This window comes from Perna viridis, chromosome 15, assembly GCF_037379345.1.
Source record: "Perna viridis isolate PV_CMFRI_1.1 ecotype Kerala chromosome 15, ASM3737934v1, whole genome shotgun sequence".
Classification (NCBI taxonomy): Eukaryota; Metazoa; Mollusca; class Bivalvia; order Mytilida; family Mytilidae; genus Perna; species Perna viridis.
Window position 1 is genome coordinate 13,960,330 of NC_142459.1, and position 21,742 is coordinate 13,982,071.

The following is a 21,742-nucleotide window of genomic DNA, read 5'->3' on the forward strand; positions in this document are numbered from 1 at the left end:
GAGCATAAAATTTTTAAAGTAATTTTATATGAAAAAAAAGAGGTTTACATTATAAATATCATTTCAAATCTATTTTTCAAGTAAAAAGAGTTTTCCCATACAAAATATGAATTATTTTATCTACATGAAACATTTCACAGAACCAAAATTGGATATAAAAGTAACAGTTATAAAGTTTGGAAAATTGGAATTCTAATCATGAAATTGTCAATTGTTTATTTAGTTGTTTATTTGCCAACCAATTTGACACTTAATAATATGCAAATTAGTGAATATGACGTCACTAATGAGATTGGCGAACTCTCCTATTGTTTCTCTCAGTATACAAAACACTGACTGTATATTCAGAATAGTAAGTTTATTTTCCCGTCCATCGGTTACAACCATTGTACTTAGCCACACTTCGGGCAATAGATGTATTTCATGAAAAATAAACTTTCTATAACCCTCATACCCAGTCAATAAGTATAAACCAGATTTCAGGGAATAACCTGAAAATTAGCTACTTGATCTAGGGAGTGTAATATAGAGTCCTTGATTGATCTTTGTAAAATCAAAGACCTGTAATTATAGGTCTCTCGCAATACTATAAATCAAATCAGCGGGGTTTGGACACGATTATTTTTCCATACCCTTTTTTAACCCGCTAACTATTCATAGAGACAGAATCTCTAAATTGTATTTAATGGTCCTTGAGCTATGCGTTTTTGTTTTTTTTTTTTGTGTGTTTGTTTTTTTTTAAATCTTTTTAAATCTTATCTGGAAACTGAAAGTGTTGGACTGGCTATTTCATGTATATACTCTGACCAGCAAGAGGAGGCATTAAAAAGTATGAACATCTTACAATGTTACAGACATTTTATTGTAGTTAGCAATAACCTTGAATAAAAATACTGTATATAATAAAAAAAAATACATATGTTACTGAATGTAATTTTGTGACATTTGAGCTTCAACGTAAGTGAATTTTTATATTTAATATCTATTCTGTGGTGAATTTTCACAAGTCTCAAACTATTAAGTACATCTCCATCTAAGACTCAGGCAAAAAGTGTACAAGATGTGGTACAGGAAGGAAAAAAAACACAGATTTATGACATTATAAAATTATAGATACCTCATAACTTTCAAAAATTACTGTCAAAGTGTTTGTAAAGATATTGATAAGATATTGATAGGGCAAATTTAGTTGAAATCCACTATAAAAAAAATGGAGGGAAATTTTCCCACACTTTTTTCCTATTTGATCAGTCAAACTTATTTATGTCACAGATGCTTCAGGATAAATTTCAATGGCTTAATGTGTGAAAATATCCAGAAACTGGTACAAACAGTTACAAAAAAAACTTACAAAATGTATATTGAAACTAATTGAATAAAATCCAAAAAAAGACAAGTTAAAAATTAATCTTTAAAACAGCATTGCATGGAACACAATCGTGCACGCATTCTTTCCTAAGCACATCTATATGAAGCTTATGTGAAAATGTCAACTGATAACAACAAACAGTTAAAAAGAAAACTGTTCTGATTTTTTTCTACAAAAACATTTGGCCAAAAAATAAAATTTGGCAAACAGGTACATATAGCCTGAGAAGCCTGTTTCCCTCTTCCATTTTGAAAATACCTAAAATTATTAATCTTAAATTTGATGTTTTCCATAACGATGCGTACAGACCCTGAAACAATCCATGCAACTTTTTGACTGATCAATGACCGCTGACTGATTGATCGCTGACGGATTAATAACTGATGACTGGTTACTAATCAGATCACAGTTCTGTTATGTAAAACGATGAATATTCAGTTAATGTAAATTACAAATATCCATTGGAAGAAACCAAATTTACTACCATATCAAATTTACCTTAAATTTTAGATATTAAATCCACATATTCAATTTTGTTCAAATGTAACAAAATTTATTAATTGATGTTTCACATGATTAAATCTATTGAATTACCCGGATGTAAGTATATGTGTGAAAATTGACAAACAAAACAAGGGAATCATAAAATATAATGATCGATCTGTGGTCATGTGATGCTATCATCAGTGTAATGGATCTGTTTGACAGATCAATGTAGATCAGAAACTGATTGGTGATTGATTGCAATTTTAGTTGCATGTGATGCTATCATCAGTTGAATGGATCTGTCTGACGGATCAATGCAGATCAGAAACTGATTGGTGATCAATTGCGATTTTAGTTGCATGTGATGCTATCATCAGTTTAATGGATCTGTTTGACGGATCAATGCAGATCAGAAACTGATTGGTGATCGATTGCGATTTTAGTTGCATGTGATGCTATCATCAGTTTAATGGATCTGTTTGATGATTCAATGTAGATCAGAAACTGATTGGTGATCGATTGCAATTTTAGTTGCATGGATTGGTTCAAGTACTGTTACACAAAGATGGGTTTGGAATGGAATAAAATAATTTTCCTCTGAGAAGTAAACATAGGGGAGACTACTCAGTGGTTATGACAGAGAGTCAACTAAAACTATTACTGTGACCCTGACCATTTTTAATGAAAATATTTTTTTCTTAAAATCCCAAAAATAAAATTTACCAAACCCAACATCCTGTACAAGAAAAGATGCAAATCTATAAAAAAAGTATCACAAAGTTTTAATTTTCCCATAATTCCTCCTGTTATATATGCCACAGCACAGTCACTCCCTGATCAAACTTTTGTTTTCACTGTCTATAGTGGAGGAACCACTACCTACTTCAACATTGACCTGGTTAACAGACACAGTGTCTGTATCTGTATGACTTGGAGGCAGATTAGAACTCCCGTCCTTTTCTGATTTGTTGTGCTGAAATACAACCAGAACATGTTTAAAGCTCTATAGTATAATATCTGATGAAACACATTTTCTGATTGGATGAACAATGTTGTTCATCATCTAATAGACCTAATTCTGTAATGTCATCATTTGTAATGACCGTGACGTCATCAACCTTTTTCACTGATTTACTTGTTAAATTTTGATATTGAAATTAAATCATAAGAAATGAATGTTAAATTTTGATACTGAAATTAAATTATAAGAAATGAATGTTAAATTTTGATACTGAAATTAAATTATAAGAAATGAATGTTAAATTTTGATGCTGAAATTAAATTATAAGAAATGAATGTTAAATTTTGATGCTGAAATTAAATTATAAGAAATGAATGTTAAATTTTGATACTGAAATTAAATTATAAGAAATGAATGTTAAATTTTTTCGGTCTATTAGTATTTGAAACATTAACTTCAATGCCTGTGGTGCCCACTTGAATATAACGTGCTACTCACGTTATTAAGCGTGCACCACGTGATTGAAGTTATTTCTTCATAGATCAAAAAACAAATAATAGTATATACCAAATATAAAAGGAATCCTTCAAACAGTTTTAGAGAAATTTGGCTCAGAAAGTCTTTTCTAACTATGAACATCTGAAAATATCACTGATTTCAAGAGTTATGTCCCTTACCCAAGGTCTACCTCCCATAAAATTTTCAGAATCAAAATGATGGTATACATGTAGTATACACACCTTCACCTTATAACTAAACACCCTACCAAGAATACATGTAAAAGGAATTTGTCAAGCAGTTTCAGAGGAGTTGTGCTCACAAGGTAGTGATGACATTAGACCCTGTGCAGCCTCGTTGTGTTGGTATAGTAAAAAATAAAATGCAAAAGGGTAAAAAGACAAGAATTTTATCCAGTACAGGTGTATAAAATTTCAAATGACCTACATATGTATATTTATACCATACCATTTTCTGAAGTCCATTCCATAATAGGTTTACTTCCCCTCTTATACAGCCAATCACAAATGTTGTTATAAGTGTACAAGGCACAAGATAGAGTAAAGCTGGTTGGCCAGTTTCCATCACCTCCAAAGCAACAAAGGTTATCACCATACCAACAGCATATCCTGTTGAATAATTTAAATGTCAATACAGGATCATTTATACAAAAAAATAAAACAAACTAGACTTTGACCGTAATGGGATTAATATCCCCTGCTCTCTGTTGAACCCTGTACATTTGGGGACCAATGTGGACACATGATTCATATTGTTCTTAGCTTTTATGGGGATAAGCGCTGATACTTTTTTTTTGTCATTCTAAAACACCCTACTTCAAACAGAATTTAAATACCACGTCTCAATAACAATTCTGCCAGCTGCTTATGGAGGTACAATGACACACCTATGACTATAGCGCTGTACAACTTTTCTATGACTTTAGTTTTAAGTGATTTACCTATGAATGTATTTTTGTAAGATTCACATGTGACTGTAGTTTTAAATAAGCCACCTTTTACTGAAGTATTGCATGACTCAATCATGACAGTAGTTTTGAAGACTCACCTATGACTATAGCTTTGAGTGACTCACCTATGACTGTAGCTTTGAATGATTCATCCATGACTAGCTTTGAATGATTCACCTATGACTGTAGCTTTGAATGATTCACCTATGACTGTAGCTTTGAATGATTTGCCTATGACTAGCCTTGAGTGACTCACCTATGACAGTAGCTTTGAATGACTTTCATGTGACTGTAGAATTGGATGACTCACCTTTGACTACAGCTTTGAATATTTAACTATAGGTTAAGTATGACTGTAATTCTGAAGAATGACTTTTCTAAGACAGTAAGGTTGTATGACTCATGTATGACTGTAGCTTTGAGTGACTCACCTATGACTGTAGCTTTGAGTGACTCACCTATGACTGTAGCTATGTAGTAGACTTTTCTGCTGTTTACTTTCAGATCCATTCCATGATTATAGCCAATCAACAGCCCTGAAATAGTTTGGACTTGTTATAGATATGATAGATGGCATTTAAAACAATTAAATTTCAAAGAAACAGAAGAGAATTTTTTTTAAATAAGTGATTTCTGAATCTATCATAAATACATGAATGGTGTGAACAGGAGAGTAAATGTCCACTCTAAAAAAGATTTTACCAATTCATGAAAATTGTTTTCTTTCTTGTTTGCAATAACAATAGCTTAAGTGTTACTATGGCAACTGACAGGACTTTAAAAAGCCAACAATAAGTGGAAATTAGAGATATGATACATAAATATATGAGCCATGAAAAAGGAAGGAATGTCAAAATCCAGATTTGAATTATGTTTTTGAACAGGAGAAATTCATGTATTCTTCACTCTGGTACTTTTGTGAATTTTGTAAAAAATACCAAAAAGCTCTTCTGTTACAGTCAGTTGTACAATTAATTCAGAAAAAGGCATACATTATTAGGTACAAATCCATATATGTCAATTATAGAGGTGCTTCATACAGTAGAAAAACCCACTGAAAAAACAATGTTTTTTGGATCTTAATATGCCTTCTTTTTACTGATCTAAAGTCCTTTCTACATAAAAATTTGTATGTTGAAAAAACACATTCATTCATCTCTCAATCAACAAAATGAAAACAATAAATTTTGCAATGGGACCGTGAGAGTTTGGGCTATAGTGTATATGTTAAGTACAAGTCCATATAATATTCAGACACTGCCAATGGTAAAGTGATTCATGGTGTAGAAAAACCCACCAAACAAACGAAGCTTTTTCAGTCTATATATGCTATACTTTCACATAACGGTAATCGTTTCGGCATTCAGATCTGCACTTTTTTTTTATAAAATCATACATTCATCAACTCAAATCAACCAAATAAAACCAAACCAACTCTTGCAAAGTGCCAATTTCATGTACAATCTACATAATTTTTATCTAAATAAGAAAAACTAAGATTGGTCATGTGGTCTGTAATTGTTTCTGAATCATAAATAAAAGTGAATTATGTGGGTTTTTGACATGCACGAGTTATCTCCTGCCTGATTTTCATAAAGCCCTTAAAATCAGTGAAAGTTTGGCAAACACCTGACAAACATGCTAAAAATCTGACACCCACAAATAAAGATACTTTATCATTATTTTCTAACCTGGGACAATAACATCACCAAATCCCAACATAGAAGGTTGATTGATACAGCTGCTGTAAGGAGATGTAAGTCTTGGTACTATGAATACCATTGGTAACTGAAAAAGACAGAAAAGATGAGAGATATAAAGAGGCTCAAAATAGCTGCTTGGACTTGATTATGGTAATAAACAGTTGGATTTATCTCCTACCATAGTTACTGGTCAAAGCTGCTATCCTTCATGTACACTTACATTTACATGAATATAAAATCAATTTTTAAATTTATTTTGGTAAAAACTGTTTGATTGACTGTATGTGGTTTAATGCCCTATGACATTTGTTCTCTACATTTCAGGAACGGTATGATAGACCAATTGAAGAGATCAAGCCTTGTATCAATTCAACACACTGAGCAGGATCTTCATTATGCTAGCTCACAGATTGAATATCTGGCATATATGTACCAGCCTACAAAACGTGCCGAAAATAGTGAAATTGAAAGTAAACATATGTTAAAAAGAGAAGTATAATGGTAGAAAAGGGAAATTCTGTTTTTTTTTAGTAGAAGAAAATCATGTTTAATGTCATCCTAATTGAACACATAATTCTGACACCAGGCTAAACAGTCATCACCCTATCCCCTTAAAGAGGTAGACCTAGGGTAAGGGACACACCTTCATTCTGTTTCAAAAGAAAGCTTGATAGGCTTTGATGAAATTGAATATGATACAAAAATATCACTGATTTCAAGAGTTATGTCCCTTACCCAAGGTCTACCTCCTTAATTGAATATTGATTGCAGTCTATGATCTATTGACAGATTAAAGAACCTCAGTGACTGCGCTCACATACCCCATGAATCCCAATGTTGGATGCTCAAGTAAATTTGTTCGTAAGAGAAATACATGTAGAAGGACCACTACAATAAAGGAATAAGAGCGTTTTATCAGCCTTTTGTCCTTTATCTTCTAACTAAATTCTGTTACTCAGAATAGTAGTTTCAAACTTCAGACTGTGATTTCTTTGAATTTTAGTTAATCCAAACTAAATATCATCAAAACAGAACAAAACGTATACTTGACCTGTAACTTATCATCATAAACTTATATACCAAAAATCATGTCATAATCTGCAAGCATTCAGAAAAAAAGATCAGGAAAACTGTTATTTCTGTGAATTTTGCTAAGTTCAAGGCCCTTAATTTCGGTAAAAATCAACAGAGCACAATGAAAATTAAACTTGACCTGTAATTTATCATGGTGAACTTATATACCAAAAATCATGTCAATATCTGCAAACGTTTAAAAAAAAAAGTTTGGAATACTGAAGATGGACTAACAACACGATTGACTAGTCAACAACATTGTACCCTTCGCAACTTTGTTGCGTGGGGTGTAATAAAGTGCCCTCATACATGACTCATTTAGTATCCAAGAATGTTACCTTTTCAGAAGATTTGCTCGCACCTCCTGTTGCCACTTTTACCATTATACTTTCACCAGTCTACAAAACAATACTGAAATACTAGTTTGGTACGTATTCTCAAAAAACATTATACAATACAGGAATACTAGTTTGGTACGTATTCTCCATAAACATAATACAATACTGGAATACTAGTTTGGTACGTATTCTCCATAAACATAATACAATACTGGAATACTAGTTTGGTACGTATTCTCCATAAACATTATACAATACTGGAATACTAGTTTGGTACGTATTCTCCATAAACATAATACAATACTGGAATACTAGTTTGGTACGTATTCTCAATAAACATTATACAATACTGGAATACTAGTTTGGTACGTATTCTCCATAAACATTATATAATACTATGATGATACGTTCATGCGAGGGTATCAATGTTCATTTTTTCTCAAATTTCCATACATGTATGTGCCAGGAGTTTTGAAATCATCAATCCATTCTCTTAGTTACCAAAGGATTGAGAATTTGAACTTTTGGTTTGACCAAACCATACAGAAACTATGAAAAATGATATTCTACCTTGTACATATATCTAAAATAAAAGATGCACTACTGAAAATAACAGTTTTCACAATCAGACAACTCCCCGAGTTCAAACTATAAATCTTTTAAACGTTTTGTCTATTTGAAAATTGATACATGTATTTAAATATTCCATTAACTTGGTTTTTTCAGCATCTTTCCAAAGGCCAATCTTGTTCCTTCATATCATTAAAAATTCTGAATCAACAAGCATTCTAGGCCAAATACAGTGAAACCTGTCTAACCAAACCCTGAAAAAACCAAACATATGTCTGAACCAGCTGATTTCACAAAAAGTTGTAAGTGTAAAATGTTGTCACAACCTAAACTAACATTGTGACATCATGACTTGCAATCAATTTCACAATTACGACTTTTTGTGAAATCGACGCCAGACACATTTAGAATTCCTTCTATATACCTTTAAATATATTTTAACCTATCTAAAGTAACATGCCAATTAAATTACTGAAAGAGAAATCTAAGACACCCATGGAGAAGATTTCAATTTCTGCTTAATGATGTTACACACGAAGATTGGCTGGGAGATTTAAACTTTATTTTTAAATTAATTTATTTTAAGAAATTAGAGAAAGAGCATCTCATATTTTAATTTGTAGATTATAAGAAATCAGACTGTCACTTAGCTCTCTCAATAAGAGAAATCTAATACTGTATAGTGGGTGATTTTGGCGGGTGTAAAATTATGTGATATTGAGGCAAAAAGGTAAACGAACAATTTTAAGTACTTTAAGCCAGAAGAAAAACTTTGATCGCTCAACGTTTGTATGGCAAACTTAACATCACATGCAAAATACTTGCTATACCGTCATTCGTTTGTTAAAATGAAAGATAAATATGTTCACCAAAAACCTTGGTATTGCTACATGCAGATTCCCAATAGTATGTAGTGAAAACCCGTTTAAAAAAAAAAACAAAAAAACAAAAAAAAAAGAACTGGAATGTTCAAATATTTAGGCTTTAAAGTCCATAGCCCCATGCTAAAAAAGAAATTGGCTTGTAAAATAGTAGATACCGCTAATCAATATCAATGATTTTCCTATTGTTTTGGAGAAAGGACCCCAGGCCCATGCAATCGGGAAAAAGGACTAGTGATAATTGTGACTCGGGGAAACAAATTATATACATGAAGGCAAGGATTTTTAAACAGTATTTAAAAAATTATTCTTAATTGAAGTCCATGAAGAGACCATTACAATTTTTATTATATTGAAGTCAATGAGGTGATTCATGCATGCCAAATAGGAGAGAGGATCTGCACATCTTACAAATCTCCATTTTAATCAAGTACAAATCTTGAGAGATTGTTTCAAGTCATAATTGGAAATTTGGAGCATATTTCTCTCTAGAAATGGGACCGAAATTTAAACCAAAAGTAAGGGTTGGAAAATCACTGAACATATGAAGAAAAAATCTTACTCTTCGATGAATAGAAAGGTCCTCTTTCTCCTCCTTAGTAGCAAACAAAAAAATATAGAAAATTATGATTATTCAAAGTGAAATTTGACGAACTCCCCTTTGAATATGTTGAATAAAGGAAGTATATAAAGAAAAAGATGTAAATGCTTACTGTGATTTCCAAACCTTGAAAAACCATTTATTTGACCACTCATTTTTATACAAAATTTACATTGTATAATTCAATACCCTTAACTATCTAAACAAATTAAATATGTTAAACTACGTATGAACAATTAACAGGAAACTACAGTCAAACTTCACTCGCTCCAATTCAAATGGCTCAGAAACCCAAATTCAAAGTATCAACATTTTCTCCAATATAATCAGTATGAATAACTTTGGTAATAAATCTTAGGAGAATAGCCCTCACTAACTCGAACTCGTCAGCCATTTTGTCAGTTTGGGCAATAAAAGGAGTGAAAAAATGAGTTCTGTCATTAATCAAAGTGTCATTTATGTAATTACAAGTAATATTCATGTCATCACAAGTTAGGTAGGTTCAATCTAACATGGAACTCATCAAAGTTTTAGAAAGTACCGAATTTGGTATGATAAAAGCATAAAGGAAAAAAAAATTAAAACAAATAATTGAGCCACAAACTCAAACCTTAAATGTATCTTAAAAAATTAAGAACAGCATTTTGTTAATGTCTACAAATCAATAAAAATGTAAAATCTAACAAAATAAGCAACTTCTAACAATTAAGTCAAAACACAGACCGGCAAAGGAAAAATACGGAAAACTCCTGAACACATTTGAATGGTCCTTTGGGGCTTGAGTAACCGAGGTTTGACTGTTGTAATGAATGGGGCTCGAGCTACCCAGTTTGACTGTTGTAATGAATGGTCCCATGGAGCTCAAGCTACCCAGTTTGACTGTTGTAATGAATGGTCCCTTGGGGCTCGAGCTACTGAGATTTGACTGTTGTAATGAATGGTCCCTTGGTGCTCGAGCTACCAAAGTTTGACTGTTGTAATGAATGGTCCCTTGGTGCTCGAGCTACCACAGTTTGACTGTTACAATGCAAAGATGAGGGCCAAAGTGTAATGTTCTTTACACAGCAAAGAACAAAAAGAAAATACATCAATGGAGTTCAACCTTTTAGACCTACACATAATGATGAGCACTTATCAGCCTATAATAAAAGTTCCAGAAGGTATACATAAACATACACTATAAACACAAGCCAATCAAAATTAAACATCAGACAACTAGATTTATCAGGAAATTGTGTTTGTTACATGCCAAGTTCCACCATTGGAAGTGGAGAAGGTAAAGTCCATTTGAGCAGTACTGTATTTTTAGCCTTACCTTAGTAAAATATGGAGTGATGAACACAAAGAATATATCATACACAAACAGGAGTATCAGTAATATGGAACAGATCTGGAAAAAAAATAAATATCAAAATGTCTCTTAATATTAAATGCAAGCTAATTTTGCTAACTTAAAACATAGGCCAAAATAAATTATAGTGCTGTTTCATGTTATAAGCAAGAAAATAATAAGGTAGCTAGGTACTGAAATAATTTAATTTCATAAAATCATTTTAGATTGAGTTTATTGGAAAACAATCTAGATTTTAATAGTGCTTGAGCTAAAATGGCTATAAAAGTTTAAGGTACGTATGCATAATAAATTAGGGTAAGCAGGATAATGGGAAACATATTATTTATTATAGCCTCAGTACCATAGACAGAATAGATCTGTTTAGCATGACCATGCCAGGGTGTAACCCATGACCTCTCACACTTGAAGCAAGAAATCTGATCTCTTTTCCCAAAATTTGGATTAATGGGCAAATCTGATCTCTTTACCTAAAGCTTAGAATAATGGGCAAATCTGATCTCTTTACCTAAAGCTTAAAGTAATGGGCAAACCTGATATCTTTATCCAAAGCTTAAAGTATTGAGCAAATCTGAAAAATGTGGAAATCAAATATTTCTGCCAAAAACCATTAATTTTCTAACATTCTAATGAACATTTTCCAAAGTGAGGCAGAGATCAAGTATGGGTCATTTCCAAGAATAGAATACTGAAAGTATCTTGTAAGATAGATGATATTTTAATATTCAAATTTAATAGATTCTGCCTGATTCTAACAAAGTCCTGTACTCCATATGCAACAATACCAAAATAGTCTTTACATACCTTTAAATTAGGCACTTGGATTGTTTTGAGCATGTTAATACAGAAAGCTACTCCTAGAATGTCCTGAAGAACCCAGGCATAGCTGAAAAAGAAGGAAGCATATGTACAACCATATTTTGTAAATTAAAGAAAAATATTTACTTACACCCTAAAATACCAACTATACAGAGAAATACTGATTACTGTGTTATATAATGTTGAAATACATAAAACTTTGAAATAAAAACCTATGGAATTATCTCCCTTGAATCATTCAGAAAATAAAAATTATTAAAGAATTATTTATTCATTATGGTAAACAGATATTTCAGGATGAAAATGATTGACCTTCAAATATCTTGTCATGTGAAATTAAGTATCAGTCAATATAAAATTCAGACTGTGCCAATATTAAAATGATACATGGTGAAGAAAAAACCACTGAACAAATGATGTTTTTTTTCAATCTACATATGCTATATTCAAGCGCAGATCCAAGGACTGGCATACCACCCCCCTAAACCAGTAAGAATTTTTTTTTTTTTCCCACAAGTTTCATCCCATATTTTTTGCCTTGCTTTGCACTGCATTTAATTCAATTAACACCCCCCCCCCAAACTCAAATCCTGGATCCGCCCCTAATATTTTTATTTGACGTATTGTCCTTTCCATATTCAGATCTGTATTTTTGAGAAAATCATACATTTATCTCTCACTGAAATGAACTAAATCAAACAAAATCAAGAACAATGACTCTTGCAAGGTGTCAATTTCATGTACAATCTATGTAATTTTTATCTCAAAAGCACAACTTCTAAATGAAAAACTAAGACTGGTTATGTGATCAATAAATGTTTCAAAACAAGAAACAAGTGATTTCAGTGTGTTTTTGAAATGTAGAAATCACCTTCTGTCTGGTTTTTATAAAGACTGATACTTAAGTACAACATATAATGGCAACAACACAATTACTGGTCAATAATCTGATCCATAATCAAGTCACGTCCAAAAAAAATCTGGCAAAATAGATATTACACCACCAGAGCAGCTGGTACAGCAATGGTCTGACTTGGCAGAGGCGTTTCACACCAAATGGTGGGTTAAATCTAGATTTTACAGTGCACTAAACCTCCCTCTTCCATTGCAGTGCGAATATACCGTGATATAGAAATATCCCTCAACAAGAGCGAAGGGAAAAAAGAACTGATTACCCAGAAAAACTTGTACCTGCCTTTCATGTCTCTGAATGGCCCATACTATGGCAACAGTGGCACATATACAGTACAGAATAATATACTTAATCTCTGGCTGACTCTTACAGCATGGGAACTTTGGAAATCTAATGAAAAAGAAAATTAAAATAACTTTCTGAATAGTAAAATACAGTGAAATTTGTCTAAACTGAATGCTGAATGAACCAAACACCTGCCTAAACCAGACACTTTTAAAAGAACATTGATTCAAAATGCATTTTGCAATTTTTTTTAAGTAAGCATGGACCAGGTGCGACGGTAGGGTAAGCGTACTCTGATTTTCTTATATTTTATATTCATATGTTTCAATAAAAAGATTGTTTTGTTTCACCATAAAGACTAAAATTACCTGACAGACAATGGGATATACTTCCACATTGGTAGGATACAGTAGAACAGTCCTACACTGCCAGCTATACAGAACATCGCTATAATCACAAATACTGAAAACAGAAATATGAATATGACAAAAAAAATCTCTCTATGCATCTCTCTGAGATATTTCATATGTGTTAGTTGTGACAGGTGGGAAGCAATGTTTATCGGAAATCCATACTTTTTCCTTTGATCTGGTTGACAGATATTTTTCTATCTCTCATGCATGACAAGATATTCGAAAAAAAAATTTTATTATCAAAACTTTGGCATAGATAGTGATGTCACCAGGTCATCTTTGGACTTTTGAATTAAAATGACAGCATGCACCAACAGTTTGTAGTTGCACTACTAGATTTTGAGCTAAATATACATAAAAAAAATCAAAAAGGCTGATTATAAGATTACCAGTAAACATAATGATAGTTACTTTGGATTTTGATACTGACAATATCATGTGGAACATCTCAATTCATGCTCGTCGAGATATTCCACGACATTGTCAGTATCAAATTGAAGAAATGATCATGCTATACTGTGAAGGTACTTGAATTTGTGGATACCAATTTTCAGGAATTTTGGAATAAACATAAGTTTGTTGATTCTTGAATTTTTTAATTTGTAGTTTTTGAGGTTCGCAGGATACACTTCAACTGGAATCTTCCTTTTGTTGGGAGCCAAATTTCCTACTTTGGTCTACCCATGAAAACCACAAAAATTGATGACCCAGGAATAACAATGCTTCCACAGTATGTAACAATTTCTCTGTCCTAAGTTGCACTTACAAAAAATAAATGAAAAAAATTTACCATTTCTAGAACAAGAAACAGAATACTCATGGATAAATGAGAACCCAGACTTCACTAAAAACTTGGAATTTTGGACCAGGTGCTCAGATACGGTAAACTTCCTAATGTTGCAAGTGTTATAGAGAACATGGAGAATGCCCCTTTCTTTTCTACTGATGTAAAAAAGGCTGAACTAATGCAATAAGTAATGACATAAGATGTATGACAACAAATTATATTGAGCAATATAATGTTAGAAGGGGTTTGAGATGTGGGATATACCTAGGTAAATACTGGTTCACTTCATTTCTTTCAACAGTTAGCTACGACAAAGAGGTGTAAGAAAGTACAAGGAATCCAATGACAAAGAAAAAGACTGATAGAAATAAGCAAAGTACATGTATAAGGATCCACTAACAAACAAACAGACAATCAGACATACAGAACAGTCCCCACATGTACATGTAATACTAGATGAGGTATAAGGATCCACTAACAAACAGACTATCAGTCACATAGAACAGTCCCCACATATACATGTAATACTAAATGAGGTATGAGGATACACTAAACAAACAGACAATCAGACATATAGAACAGTCCCCACATATACATGTAATACTAGATGAGGTATAAGGATCCGCTAACAAACAAACAGACAATCAGTCACATAGAACAGTCCCCACATATACAAACATGCCAAGGCAATTGTAATAGGCAGCATATGCATTCACTAGAAATCTACAGACAGTCCAACAGGCAATCTTACAGACCGACAGGCCAAACGTCAGACAGACAGCATTGTCCATACAGCTACATATATACTTACCCAGGTAATCATAAAAGAAGTAAAGAAGAACCAAGAATCCACAGACCAGCACAAAGAATATGAGCACAGATGGTAATGTGATATCTAAGTTTTCATCATCATCTTCTTTTTCATCTTCTTTTTCCTTTTTTCCTTCCTCAGATGATCGGGTATAGTCTGTTCTCTTAGCTTTCTTTTTCTGTTCTTTTTCTTGTTTTTGTTGAATCCTTGTAAAAATTATCAAATATTTAGAGAATCAAGGAAGCATTTTACAAAATTGATAAATTTACTTGATATAGAAATACAGTGTACTAAAATATTTCAACAAATCAAATATCAGTAAGTATTTTTTGAAAACATGATGCATGTTACAAATTTTGCCTTGTAAAGTCCCTGAACCAATCCTGGAAATTATTTGATTGGTCGATGACTGTTGACTGATTGATCGCTGACGGATTGATAACCAATGACCAGTGACCAACCTATCGCAGTTTTCTTATGTAAAATGATGGATGATCTGTTAAAAAAAAACAAATTTAAAATAAAGGCATTAATTGATGTTTGAATCTACTGCATTATGTTTACAGTCCTTGAACCAATCCTGCGCAACAATTTGACGGATCGACGACTGTTGACTGATTGATTGCTGACTGATCGATGACCGATGACTAGTGACCGATCTGTTCGCAGTTTTGAAATGCAAAATGACATAAGATCTGTTTTAAATAAAAGAAATTTAAAATAAAAATATAAATTGATGTTTAAGTCAATTACATTATGTAAATATGTGTACAATTGACAACAAAAACAACAAAAACTCTGTGGTCACAAGATGCGATCACCAGTTAAATGTATGGGTCTGACAGATCGATGACAGACCGGAAACTGGTCGAATTTTTGTTGCATGGATCGGTTCAGGTCTGCATATGTATAAAACTGACAAATAAAACAATGGAACCTGTAAATTCTACTGACCGCTCAACGGTCACATGATGCGATCACCGGTTTAGTGGATTGCTTTGACGGATCAATGAATGATCAGAAACTAATCGGTGATCAATGACCGATCGCAACTTTTGTTGCACGGACCGGTTCAGGTACTGTAACAAGTAAGCAACATGGTCCAGACCACAAAATTAGCACTAGATTATTAGCTGAAGACTAGTGAAAATCTATTCAGAACAGATAAAACCAAAGTATTACTTAATAGTGCTTAATTTTGGCAATGAAACTGTGTTTTAGTAAACATGGTTAGTAGAAATTACATCTTTATAAAGCCCCATATCACATCTGAAATCTATCCATCCCCAGAAGTCAAGATAATTGAAAAAAATCTTTAAACAGACAGAATGGCAAAAAAAAAACCAGAAAGATAACATGGAGGAACATTTTATTTTAGACATCATTTACCTGTCAATAGTGACCAATCCTGACCAATAACCTCCAATGGCAATACAGAACACTGCCAATAAGAATATCACCACTAAACAAGGATCAAAACCTTCATGTAAGCTAGGAGCATAGATCAACACCTCTGTTTTCTTCCCTAAGTCCTGTGTAATGTATAATATATATACTCAATCAAAACTACTTCTTTTTGAAAAATTTTGCCGGAATCGTAATTATATGCAAATTGTCAAAGTAGTTCTATCCACCAGGTGGCGCTAAAAAATTCAATCAGATAACACGAGAAGTAAAGAACAATAACTCTGTCTACAATTTTGGCATGAAGTGAGGAGCTCAGAAAAAAAGTAATGGTAAAAAATTCAACCAATTTAACTTTAAATTTAGAAGTGGATCTGTCAAAACATACTATGATAGTACCTCTAATCGTGGGTACAAATTTTTGTGGTTTAGGGAAAAATCATCAGTTCATTGATTCTTGAATTCATGACAAAAAATGGTTAAGTTCAACATCCTCAAAATGTAAGTCAAAAATAATCCAATGTCTTTATGATATTAGGTCAGATTGTCAATATGAATTTAAACAGTCTGTAAAATTTAAACAATATCGGTTATATACTTTTTGAGTTATAGATTACACAAAGCATGTACACTCTAAGTATGACAGATACACAGTCAAGCAGCTATTACACCAGCTTCCACTGCTGGATGACATTGAAGGTCTTTGAATGGAGACCTATTAAAGTCTATAACTATATAACCAACCTTGATTTTATTGAAATTGGACTGCAATATAACAGCACTAGCAATATTAAACCTGCCAATGTCTGAAGTCTGGTTTAATCCAGGATTCACCTGTAAAAAGAATAATCCATGATTCAGATTCATGGTTTACTACTCATATAAATAGCATATGGAAAGGCTGATTTAGATAAGGAGATGTAAAAGCTTTGATAGCCTTTTAGATGCTATTCTATGTTGTAAAATGGCAGACTCAAGCGGGTTCTAGATGTAAGAACCCACTTTTGTTGGAAAATTTTGTTAAGTTATTGCAAACATAAGGCGAAAAGGGGCAAAAAATAGCTGGAGCCCTTTCTTTTGAAACTCCATTTTCCAACATCAATTGGATTAACATCTGAGTGCTAAGTACTTCTACGAGAGGTAAATTCTGAAATATAAAAAATGGGGTGGGGCACTGACTGGCCGAAAGACGGCTGTGTAGACCAGTGATGTCCAATTTTTCCAATGTAATTTGTTTATGCTACTTAATGAGAATGCACATTTTTTTGTCATATTTTGTGAAAATGACTTGTACAATTCTGAATAATATCATTTTTTACTTTGCACTATGGAGAGAATCACAATCTAAAGAGCAAAGGTCATAATTCACCGAAAATTATGGAGAGTCCATAAAGAAAAACACCTCTATAACAAACCTGGCTTTCTGATACAATCAGTACACCCTTTGTCCCATGTTTTTCTGCCATATCAGTCTTCTCAACAAAGGTACAGTTACCCCTAGCAACAGCAACAATATTTCCCTGTCCTTGACCTCCATTGTAAACTTTGCTGTCATAGCAACCAAAGTCTGGTGTGAAGTCCTTGAGAAGGCCTTGAATCTGTTGAAATACATGTACATGTAAGCATATAATGAGAATGGATATGATGAATATGTCAAAGAGACAACAACCCCAATGAGATGAGAAATGTAAGCTAAAGGCCACTCATGGGTCTTCAATAAATAAAGAGGAAACCCTCATACCACAGGACAGGCTGCAGCGCTATACACAGGTAAAGTGAAATGCATGTAAGTGCCCTTATAGACTCCAGTTAAATAAAAGTTAACTGAAAGTGAAAACAAAACAAGACATACAGAGGCCAGAAATTCCTGACTCAGGAGTGGCACAAAAAGTGTTGTGGGGTTAAAGTACTTTGTTATGATCACAAACCTCTACCTTTTAAATCTACTCACTGTGGAAAAATATTACATAATTTAAAAAAACCTAAAAATCAGTTCAAAACAGAAATGAAGAAATTTATATTGTTATTCTAAGGCTAACAAAGCAGAGATATTCAAAGCTTTATTTTTCCAATACTGTGCTCTCAGAAAAATAACTAGAATTAAAATTGCATGTTTTTGCCTTCAGAAATGTACGTTTTATTGTACATCTTCCGTTTTCTTCACCATTCCAAATTTCAAAGGGGTATAACTCCCACATACAATATAATTCAGTGGATATATGAACAACCACATAATCATGCCCTAACTACCTACAAAGTCTCATGAAATTTGGTACAGTAGTTTCCAAGAGACAGACTGCCTAATTTCCACTTGATTACATGAATGATTAGGTATTTTTCATGCATCTGGGAAGGTTATTTTTTCATTGGTAATCAATATATTTCCTTTCAAAGCAACATCACACTTTGGTTATTGTTAGCGCAGAAACATTCATGCAGATTCCTTATAATTTTATTTCTAAAAATAACTTACAGCAGATTCCTTGGTAGTTGGTAAGGTATAAAATTCAGGATTGTATGTTAAACACACTTCAACAGACCAGTCTTTTGTTCCTCCTTGTCTTCCATATAACAAGCCATAATTTTCTGCAGAGACCTGCAACAAGCAATCAGCACATCACAAAGTATTTGATATATAATTCCATATACTGGTATTTGCAATTTTGAATACTTTATCATGGGTACATATGTTAAGGGTTTTAATAAGGGTGAACATTAGTTTGTGTAGGAGATTCTTGAATTCCAGTTTTTGCAATTAAAGACAATTCCATCAAACATATAAATGAATGGAAAATTCCCTTTTTTGCACCCAATCCCATAAATCGTAAACAGTGTAGGAAACTCACTCAAATTCTAGCCAGTCCTGAATACAATTTTTAATATATTTACTATATGGCTATATAAATTTTTGCGTAAATTAGCAAGTCCTGCCAAAAATAGCCGTGCTGGCGGCAGGCTCCTATTTCTAACTCTGTCATTAACTACTTGGCAACCTTTCATTTGTGGTTTAGAAAATAAAGATCAACCAACTAACACTCAATTTATTACTAATATATACCAGGTTCTACAAACATTAGTATGACATCAATGATAACAATGCCATACAAAATAATACCACATTTTTTAAGTCTAATTTATTTGGCTTTCTATTCACATAAAATGCTAATTATGATCAGCAAATGCACACATCACTAGTGGCATACATTATCAACAAACTGGGAAAAAATTATTTTTGAATAGGTACAAATATACAATGTTCATATATAAATTTTATTTTATAGATGCAAAAGTATTCATAAACATTCAACAACATATCTACCTTTTCAAGTGAAAATATTAGTATTTTGTGTTACAAGAACCAACTTTAGAAAGTAAAGTATAAAAAATTTGTGTAAACATATTCTTATTAATGTTTAACATTTTTTTGTTGCACTCTCAATTCTTCCATTTTTAATTTGATACATTATTCATCATCTTCCTGAGACTGTAAATGAAATTGTTTAAAATGTAAGACATATTCTAAGAATTCTTCAGTTGAAGATCATGATAAATTAATTACAAGAAAATCTAGATGAGTTATGTGATTGGTCAAACGTTTGGAAACAGAAATTAATGCAGCTAAATGCAAATTTCTTAAGGAGGTAGTTCTAGGGTAAGGGCCACAAGTCTTGAAATCAGTAATATGTTTGTATCATATTAAATTTCACCAAAGCCTATCATGCTTTCATTTGAAACAGAATGAAATCAGTCCAAGTTACTTTGATGCTGTCATATGATGCTGGATATTATTCAGTTAATTATGAAGTACTAGCAGTTGAAACAAAACAAAAATATGTGTAGGTTGCTCTTCCATCTTCCTTTTCATTTTTTTGTGTCGTGATATGTTTCTAATAATTTACTGGTTTATAGTATTATAATCCCATTTTCGAATATGATACAGTTTGGTCTCCCTAAATGAAGAGGGATATACAAAAGCTGGAATCATTTCAGACAAGAACCACAAGTCTGGTTACATATACTGATCATATTAGTTATGCAGATGGATCAGGAAATTTAGGTTAACCAACTCTTGAATATAGTAGAGACAGATATATGATACAGGTGTTTTTTACATGGTATTGATGATGTAGACTGGATAAACTTATTTTCACTTGCACCAACAGAAGGTCATTCACTAAAACCATGAAGAACATCACAGAGAATGATAGTAGAGTATTGGAATAGTTTGTCTGATTCTACTTTATCACTGCAATGTCCATCAATGCCTTCACATCTGCCTTAAATGATGAGGAACGTAGCCCATATAAATTTACATGTTCATGTTAATACACATACATGTAAGTCTATATGTTTAAGTGTACAAGTTTATCATTACGGGAGACAAACCTAATCCAAGGATGATGGGCTCTATAGAAACCTGAGTTTTTATTTTCCGACCTGAAGATCAAGGTACAGTACCGAAACAGATCTACCATGACTGGTTACTGACAGTGATTCACCACTCTGTGAGTGGTAACCCACCTTTTTTTTATCCAAAGATATATTCACAATTTTGTTTAAATTTCAAGTGGTAAGTTATGCCCAACTAATTCAAAAAAGAATTGGTAAGATTTTTTAAGAAATAACAATGTTACTGGTTACCACTCTCAGAGTAGTGTACCACTATGTCCATGATCAGTCACAGTACGTCTCTTTCTGTACAGTACATAGCTGTGAAACATAGCTCTATTTTTTTTTTGGTATTTTTGAAACGTTTTGCAAAACCAAAAAAAATAATAACAAGAGCTACAATTGTGCAGATATACTTTACATGTATCATTAGGTAACAAGGTATAAAATCCATCCACTGGTTTTGTTATTAAATAGCCATATTACAATTTTTAATTTTCGGTGTGATGTCACACTTTAATATGATCATATGTTTATTTACCAAATCTAGCAAACAGGTCTTCAAATGTAGAATTTAATACTGAACATGACATTGATCATGAATATTCAAAAGATTGTCTAAAAGATTACCAACGTAATTCTACTCAATGGCAAATAAACATTTTGTACAATTACAAAGAGAAAGTAATAACTCCTGTATTCTAATGAAAAAGAATTCAATTTCACTTAGGTGTCGTGTCATTCTTCAAGTTTGTTTGTTTTCGTTTTTTTTTATATCAGACAATTTGTTTTAAATGAAATTACCAGAGACACAAATAGCAGAACGTTCAAAAGTTGTAAATTCATATTTTTTCAAACTTGACACATCAAAATCTGAATCGTCTTCTTCCTACAAATATATATATATATAATTTCTGGGTCAAAACCGTTTTATGATCATATCCGTGAAATTTTAAAATTGAATTATTTTAAAACTTTTTTTCATAAATTTCATCTGATTCTGGTCAAATTTTAAAAAGTGTTTGATTTAGTATCATTCAATCATTAGTTTTATCGTAGTTTGTTTTTAATGATAACTGTGTCGTGCTAAATCTTGACCTAAGAATAATCCAGTCACAT

General features: G+C 32.4%; 1 protein-coding gene across 2 annotated transcripts; it reads right to left on the reverse strand.

The window, feature by feature from the left end:
- Window positions 1-840: 840 nt before the first annotated feature.
- LOC148597039 (signal peptide peptidase-like 2A) lies at window positions 841-21,718 on the reverse strand. 2 transcript variants are annotated; one of them, XM_088562663.1, is made up of 16 exons: window positions 21,428-21,591; window positions 18,708-18,830; window positions 17,650-17,832; window positions 16,979-17,068; window positions 16,220-16,362; window positions 14,831-15,036; window positions 13,188-13,281; window positions 12,817-12,924; window positions 11,607-11,688; window positions 10,767-10,841; window positions 9,413-9,445; window positions 7,400-7,459; window positions 5,976-6,072; window positions 4,743-4,820; window positions 3,783-3,943; window positions 841-2,828 (listed from the first exon to the last, which is right to left on the reverse strand). In XM_088562663.1, exons 1-16 carry the CDS (start codon window positions 21,467-21,469, stop codon window positions 2,682-2,684), a joined length of 1,722 nt encoding a protein of 573 aa, XP_088418789.1. In that variant the 5' UTR covers window positions 21,470-21,591; the 3' UTR covers window positions 841-2,681. The 2 variants fall into 2 exon arrangements, with proteins under 2 accessions (XP_088418789.1, XP_088418790.1); XM_088562664.1 differs by lacking the exon at window positions 9,413-9,445 and having other exon boundaries at window positions 21,428-21,718.
- Between the last annotated feature and the right edge of the window lie 24 nt (window positions 21,719-21,742).

Coding starts and splice junctions, on each gene's coding strand:
- LOC148597039 (XM_088562663.1), bottom strand. CDS start 21,469: ATGAATTTACAACTTTTGAACGTTCTGCTATTTGTGTCTCTG. Junction 17,069..17,649: donor TGATTGTATCAGAAAGCCAG/GTTTGTTATAGA, acceptor TTCTTTTTACAG/GTGAATCCTGGATTAAACCA. Junction 7,460..9,412: donor ACCTTTCTATTCATCGAAGA/GTAAGATTTTTT, acceptor ATTGTTTTGTAG/ACTGGTGAAAGTATAATGGT.